This window comes from Aotus nancymaae, unplaced genomic scaffold (genome assembly GCF_030222135.1).
Source record: "Aotus nancymaae isolate 86718 unplaced genomic scaffold, 86718_ANA_hifiasm-v0.15.2.pri h1tg000076l, whole genome shotgun sequence".
NCBI lineage: Eukaryota > Metazoa > Chordata > Mammalia > Primates > Aotidae > Aotus > Aotus nancymaae.
In genome coordinates this window covers 24,288,053-24,294,932 of record NW_026988491.1, presented here as the reverse complement: position 1 = coordinate 24,294,932, position 6,880 = coordinate 24,288,053, and the positions used below count along the sequence as shown (strand labels likewise).

General features: G+C 62.6%; 1 protein-coding gene across 4 annotated transcripts; it reads left to right on the top strand.

The window, feature by feature from the left end:
* The first annotated feature begins 567 nt into the window (after window positions 1–567).
* HDAC10 (histone deacetylase 10) lies at window positions 568–6,517 on the top strand. 4 transcript variants are annotated; one of them, XM_012434362.3, is made up of 20 exons: window positions 568–865; window positions 934–1,068; window positions 1,309–1,405; window positions 1,671–1,768; window positions 1,863–1,967; window positions 2,123–2,191; window positions 2,362–2,488; window positions 2,585–2,650; window positions 2,863–2,922; window positions 3,002–3,091; window positions 3,284–3,390; window positions 3,496–3,563; window positions 3,643–3,898; window positions 4,012–4,096; window positions 4,970–5,061; window positions 5,196–5,252; window positions 5,547–5,625; window positions 5,834–6,016; window positions 6,099–6,251; window positions 6,393–6,507. In XM_012434362.3, the coding sequence occupies exons 1-20, from the start codon at window positions 807–809 to the stop codon at window positions 6,414–6,416; spliced, it is 2,010 nt and encodes a 669-aa protein (XP_012289785.2). In that variant the 5' UTR covers window positions 568–806; the 3' UTR covers window positions 6,417–6,507. The 4 variants fall into 4 exon arrangements, with proteins under 4 accessions (XP_012289785.2, XP_021524362.2, XP_021524363.2 ...); XM_021668687.2 differs by having other exon boundaries at window positions 721–865; window positions 3,284–3,376; window positions 3,617–3,898; window positions 6,099–6,276; window positions 6,393–6,517; XM_021668688.2 differs by having other exon boundaries at window positions 721–865; window positions 3,284–3,376; window positions 3,617–3,898.
* The last annotated feature ends 363 nt before the right edge of the window (window positions 6,518–6,880 follow it).

The following is a 6,880-nucleotide window of genomic DNA, read 5'->3' as shown; positions in this document are numbered from 1 at the left end:
ACGCCTCCTGCCTTCCTCGAACCCTCTCTGTCTCCCTTCCCTCCGCCCCCCACACCTCCAGTCCAGCGTCCCAGCCTCCACCCTGACCTTGACTCTGAACTTGGGCCGGTGTCTCACTCCCTCCTTAAGCCTCGGGGGCGGCTCTGTGCCCAAATGCAGCCAAGACCACCGCCCTGAGCCGGCCGCGGGCCACCTGCGTCCCACCGGCTCCTCCCGCCCTGTGGCTTTTGCCCTGCGGACCCCGCGTCTCACTTTCCCTCCACCCTGACTCTTCCCGCGCCTGGCCCGAGTGGACCTTGGGGCTGTGCTGGACCCTGACCGGGAGCTGGGGCAGAAGGGAGCTCGGGCAGAAGGGAGCTCGTACGGGTGGGGACCCCGCCCCTCTAGAAGGAGATCGGGGCGGAGCCGAGGGGTAGGCGGAGCCGCAGCACAGCTTGGAGGGCGGGCGGCCCGGGGCGCCAAGGTGTCCGCGCCTGCTGGTTCCTCGCTCCGGGGCGGGGCTCGCGGCAGCGCTGGGGAGCAAGGCGCGGGGCGGAACCGAGTCCCAGGCGAGGAAGCCGGAAGCCGGGCGCGAGGAGCTTCCCGCTTCCACCTTCGCCCTGCTCGGCGCCTCCTGTGCGCCTGGGACGGCGGAGCCTTCCTGGGTTCTGTGCACTCCCGCCCGGGCCAGTTCCCGCAGCCCGCCGCCCGCCTGGGCCCCAAGCAGGTCCCAGGCCTCTGGCTAATCCCGGCCGAAGGTGGGGACGGGCAGTGCCAGGCATCGCTAGCGAGGGCGTTTGGGGACCCAGGGTGACCACGGCGCAGCCATGGGGACCGCGCTTGTGTACCACGAGGACATGACAGCCACCCGGCTGCTCTGGGACGAGTAAGTGGGACCTGGCCGAGGTGGGGTGCGGGGAGGGAGCTCTGGACTGAGCTCCCCATCTGTCCCAGCCCCGAGTGCGAGATTGAGCGTCCTGAGCGCCTGACCGCAGCCCTGGACCGCCTGCGGAAGTGCGGCCTGGAACAGAGGTGTCTGCGGTTATCAGCCCGCGAGGCCTCCGAAGAGGAACTGGGCCTGGTGCACAGGTCAGGACGGGGGCGGGCCCCATGATCAGGGGGAGAGCTTACCTAGAAACAGAGGAACCTGGGTCTACCCCGAGCCTGCCAGCCTCGAGGACAGAGCCTCTTCCCATGGACCTCGGGTGGGCTTGAGGAAGCAACAGGGTGGCCACTCCCACCACGAATCCCAGCACACACACGTTCCCCCTCCCGCACTGCCAACTGCTCCTGCTGGTGACCCTGCCTCTCCTGCTCGCCTGTCTACAGCCCCGAGTACGTGTCCCTGGTCAGGGAGACCCAGGTCCTGGGCAAGGAGGAGCTGCAGGCGCTGTCTGGACAGTTTGATGCCATCTACTTCCACCCGGTGCGTGTCCCTGGACACTCAGCCGTCCAGACACACATGCACGTGCCTCTGTGTGTTCATGGCCATGGCTGCCAACCCCAGTCAGTGTACCCTGGTCCGTGCATGTGACCATGCCCTGTACACCTGCCTGCTGGCACTGCCAGCACCTGGGACTGGCCTGTTCTGCTCAGCAGCTGGGGCCTTGCAGCCTGGCACCAGTGTGGGCATGGCTTACAAAGGGCAGCAGGGAAGGCAGGGGGCTCATCCGTGCCCCTACCTCCCACAGAGTACCTTTCACTGTGCGCGCCTGGCCGTGGGGGCTGCACTGCAGCTGCTGGACGCTGTGCTCACAGGAGAGGTGCAAAACGGGCTTGCCCTGGTGAGGTGAGAGCTGCCCCTAACCCCAGCTGCTCCTCCATGGGTGGCCTTGTGAGGGGATAGGGCGACCCTGACATGCCCCAAATCTCTCACTCAATAGGCCACCTGGGCACCACAGCCAGAGGGCAGCTGCCAGTGGGTTCTGCGTGTTCAACAATGTGGCCATAGCAGCTGCACATGCCAAGCAGAAACACGGGCTGCACAGGTGTGTGCCAGGCTGGCTGCAGGGGTGTGGGCCAGACCACACAGCAAGGGGCGGCGCAGGTGGCGAGACAGCCCACCCCGCACCTTCCCATCCCTGGCCGGGCTCCTGGAGGTGGGAGGCCCTGCCGCTTGGCCACCAACGCTGTCTGTGTCCAGAATCCTCATCGTTGACTGGGATGTGCACCATGGCCAAGGCACCCAGTATCTCTTTGAGGATGACCCCAGGTGAGCAGGAGTGCGGAGTGTGCATCCCCATTTGTGGGGTGCGCAGCCTGGCCTTGGAAAATCCAAGGGTGAGGTACAGACATGTGCTCAGAGCTCAGGGTTCTATGGGGGCTGCAGAGCTTGTTGAGGGTCCTGACCTCTAATCTCTGACCCTGGCTGGCTGTTGGCAGCGTCCTTTACTTCTCCTGGCACCGCTATGAGCATGGGCGCTTCTGGCCTTTCCTGCGAGAATCGGATGCGGACGCGGTGGGGCGGGGACAGGGCCTCGGCTTCACTGTCAACCTCCCCTGGAACCAGGTGCTCACCCTCAAGCCCCAGGCCCCCCCCAGCCCCCTCCCCCCAAACCCCTCCCCTGCCCCACAGTTCAGGATGTAGCCTGGGATGTCCTGCCAGGTCGGGATGGGAAACGCTGACTACGTGGCCGCCTTCCTGCACCTGCTGCTCCCACTGGCCTTTGAGGTGACTGCATGGTGGGTCCCTCCAGGGCAGTGGGGTGGGAGGGGGACTTGGTGCCTGGAGCGCCACAGGGAAGGCAGGAGAGGAGGGTTATGAGCTGCTCCATTCCTGTGTGGCTGGGGAGGGTGCTCAGGAGAGGCCAGGTTAGGCCTGGCTCATCCTCACCTGGGCTCCAGCCTCTCTCTTGACCCTCCCCACCTCTGTCTGACCTGTAGTTTGATCCTGAGCTGGTGCTGGTCTCGGCAGGATTTGACTCAGCCATCGGGGACCCTGAGGTGAGGACCTGGCCTGGCCAGGGAGGGCTTCTAGGGTCCTGGGGTCCAGGCCCCCCATCACACATGGCTCTGGTTCCAGGGGCAAATGCAGGCCACACCAGAGTGCTTTGCCCACCTCACACAGCTGCTGCAGGTGCTGGCTGGTGGCCGGGTCTGCGCCGTGCTGGAGGTGAGTGACAGGAGGGCACACAAGGAGGGGTCCTGGGCCAGAGGCCTGGGGCCAGAAGCATGGGAGCCAGGTGCCCATGGGGTACTTGGAAGGGTTATCCTGCCCAGGATAGAGAGCCAGGCAGGGGCCCTTCCAGTGATACCCCACCCTAGTGACATCCCTGCCCCAATCATGTCTCTACCTTCCTCCCAGGGCGGCTACCACCTGGAGTCACTGGCGGAGTCGGTGTGCATGACAGTGCAGACGCTGCTCGGTGACCCAGCTCCACCCCTGTCAGGGCCCATGGTACCGTGTCAGAGGTATAAGGGGAGGGAGGGTGGGCAGGGCTGAGATATGAGGGGAGGGAGGGTGGGCAGGGCTGGGGCATGAGGCCAGGCATCACCACTGTTTTGTCTGCCCCACAGTGCCCTGGAGTCCATCCAGAGTGTCTGTGCCGCTCAGGCCCCACACTGGAAGAGCCTCCAGCTGCAAGGTCAGTGTGGCTGGGTGCTGGGCTGCAGGATCCAACCTCAGGCTCCCGTGCAGTGACTATGACTCTGAACTGTCCCTAGATGTGACCCCTGTGCAGACGAGTCCCAGCACCCATTCCTCAGAGGGGAGGCCTCCACCTCTGCTGCCTGGGGGTCCCGTGTGTAAGACGGCTGCATCTGCACTGAGCTCCCTCTTCGACCAGCCGTGCCTCCACCCTGCACCCCCCGTCTGCCCAGCTGTTGCCCTTACAGCGCCAGATATCACATTGGTCCTGCCCCCTGATGTCACCCAACAGGAGGGGTCAGCCCTGAATGAGGAGACAGAAGCCTGGGCCAAGTGAGCAGGGCTGGCCTGGAGAGAAGGATGGGGCCGCGTCTACACCTGTGCCTGTGTGTGACTGATGTGCAGTCGCTTCATGTCTGTGTGTCCCTCTGGTCTCTCTACTACAGGCCACACGAGTCCCTGGCCCAGGATGAGGCCCTCACTGCACTTGGAAAGCTCCTGTACCTCTTAGATGGGATGCTGGATGGGCAGGTGGGGGCGCCTGGGAGGGGTTGGGGGTGCTGTGGACCCAGGGCAAGGGACCAGGACCTGTCAAGGAAATGTGGCCTGTCCAGAGGAGGGGTGGCTGGTGCAGAACCACATGGATGTGAATGTCGTCTTGTGCCAGGGGTTGCTCCCAGAACAGCCCCAGGGGTGGGGATCACTAGCATGTCTGACCTCAACCTCTTCAGTTAAATGCTCTGTGGCAGAGAGGTGCAGGTGATGATTTAAAGTAGAGATTTAGGCACGGTGCAGTGGTTTGTGCCTGTAATGACAGCAGTTTGAGGGGCCAAGACGGGAGGATCGCTTGAGCTCAGGAGTTCAAGACCAACCTAGACAACATATGGAGACCCTGTCTCCACAAAAAATAAAAAAAATCAGCCAAGCGTGCTGTCATGTACCTGTAGTCCCAGTTACTTAGGAGGCAGGAGGATTGTTTAAGCCCAGGAGTTTGAGACTGTAGTGAGCTACAATTGAGCCACTGCACACCATGCCAGCCTGGCTACAGAACAAGACCCTATCTCAAAAAAAAAATGTGTGTGTGTGTGTATATATATATATATATATATATATACACACACACACACACACACACAGACTTAAGATCTTATTTACAGAAATGGAATAAACACACACACATATATATGTACACTTAAGCATCTTATTTACAGAAATGGAGTGATATACACATATATTACATATATATATAGACTTAACATCTTATAGAAATGGAGTGATTTGACCTGAGTGTAGAGAAAGGCTGACAACAGCCACGTAGAGACCGAACAAAGGGAACTGTGGGTCTCTCTAACTGGCTTGGGAGTTGGCTGCTACCTCATCCTCCACTGTTTCTTCATTCCACAGGTGAGCAGTGGTATTGTAGCCACTCCACCCTCGGCTGCAGCAGCCACCTTGGATGTGGCTATTCAGAGAGGCCTGTCCCACGGAGCCCAGAGGTAAGCCTCACTTGGCCATCCTGAGCCTCTGAGGGCAGGACCGGTGGGCACCCCACCCTGGCTGGCCAAGCAGAGGGCTCTGGGAATGGGCTCCAGACAAACACAACCTGTCCTCAGGCCAGCTCTTCCTCCAGGCTGCTGTGTGTGGCCCTGGGACAGCTGGACCGGCCCCCAGATCTCGTCCATGATGGGTAGGACTCTCAGGTCTTGTATCTGTCCAGCCATGCATGTGGATGGGCATGTGATGGACATGTGCCTGTGCCCCAGGGTGACGGGTGGGTGGGGCACTGTGTGGTCCTGAATCGAGCCTTCCTCAGCTGGGGTTTGGGAGGGCTGCTGGAGGCAATGCCAGGTGGGTCTCCAGCAGAGGCTCGGCAGTCATAGCACCCCTGCTCGTGGCCCGTGAATACTCTTCCACCTCTGCCTTTGCTGCCTGGGCTTAGAGGGGTGAGCAGGGTCTTATGCTTATGCATGTGTCCTGGAAGGAGGATTTTGTGGCTGAACATCAGGGGCAAGGAGGCGGCTGCCCTATCCATGTTCCAGGTCTCCACACCACTGCCAGTGGTGAGTGATCATGCCACGTGGCAAGGCAGGTGGTGGGGAGACTGGATGTGTGCAGCTGCTGCTCGCTGGCACTGTCACGACAGCAGGCCTCTGGACCTTCCTGTCTCCCTGCTCCTACTCCAGGGGCCCTGAGATTGGGAGGTGGGGGGGCCAGAGCCAGCAGGAGGGGTATCCATAGATGAGGAGCTGCGCTCTGCTGTCCCCACAGCTGACTGGTGGGTTCCTGAGCTGCATCTTGGGCTTGGTGCTGCCCCTGGCCTATGGCTTCCAGCCTGAGCTGGTGTTGGTGGCACTGGGGCCTGCCCATGGCCTGCAGGGCCCCCACGCTGCACTCCTGACTTCAATGCTTCGAGGGCCGGCAGGTGGCCGAGTCCTGGCCCTCCTGGAGGAGGTAAGCTGGGCAGGGTGGAGGTGCTGTGGGGTGGGAGGAGGGGAAGGACCAATGACTGCCTCCGTCTTCACCCCTGGCCCAGGACTCCACACCCCAGCTAGCCGGCATCCTGGCCCGCGTGCTGCATGGAGAGGCACCTCCTAGCCTAGGCCCTTACTCTGTGGCTTCCCCAGAGGACACCCAGGCTCTGAGGTACCTGAGAGGGCAGCTGGAGCCTCAGTGGAAGATGCTGCAGGTGACCAGTGAGGCTGACTGCAGAGGCATGGCCTTGCCCTGGGGCCCGGCTCTGCCGCAGAGCTTGGTGGGGAGGGGAGTGCCCTGAACCAGCTCCAGCGCTGGAGGCCAACTGCGCGCCTCTTCCCGGCTCCTGTTGTAGTGTCGTCCTCACTTAGAGGCTTGAAATTGGCCAAGGTGGGAACATTTACACCGCAGAAATGACACAGCACGCCAGTGCCCCGCTGCCTGTGGCCGCCGTCCCCAGGCCCAGGCCGCTCCTGCCGCTGCGGTGACCCGGCGACTCGGACCTCCGGCCCACAGCTCCCGCTGCACCGGGGCACGGGGCCCCGCCCCCTCCCACCCCTGCACTTCGGCCCCGCCCCATCACGCTCCTGCTCCCCCACGTCACCCCTCCCGGCCCGTGAGCCCCACCCTCGGTCCCATCCTGGACCCTGCGCCCCGCTGCGCTTCGCTCCCAGCCCTGGTGCAGTCAGTAAATATCGGCCAAACGAAACCCTGGCTCTTCCTCCTTTATTGAGGACGCTCGGCCTCAGTCTTCCATACGTGGTACCGGACTCAGGCCGGAAGTCCGCCGCTGCGCAGGCCTCGTCCCCTCCACGGGCCTCCGGCGTCCCCGTGACGTGCTTC

Coding starts and splice junctions, on each gene's coding strand:
- HDAC10 (XM_021668687.2), top strand. CDS start 807: ATGGGGACCGCGCTTGTGTACCACGAGGACATGACAGCCACCCGGCTG. Junction 1,968..2,122: donor CAGAAACACGGGCTGCACAG/GTGTGTGCCAGG, acceptor GTCTGTGTCCAG/AATCCTCATCGTTGACTGGG. Junction 6,277..6,392: donor CAGTGAGGCTGACTGCAGAG/GCATGGCCTTGC, acceptor CTCCTGTTGTAG/TGTCGTCCTCACTTAGAGGC.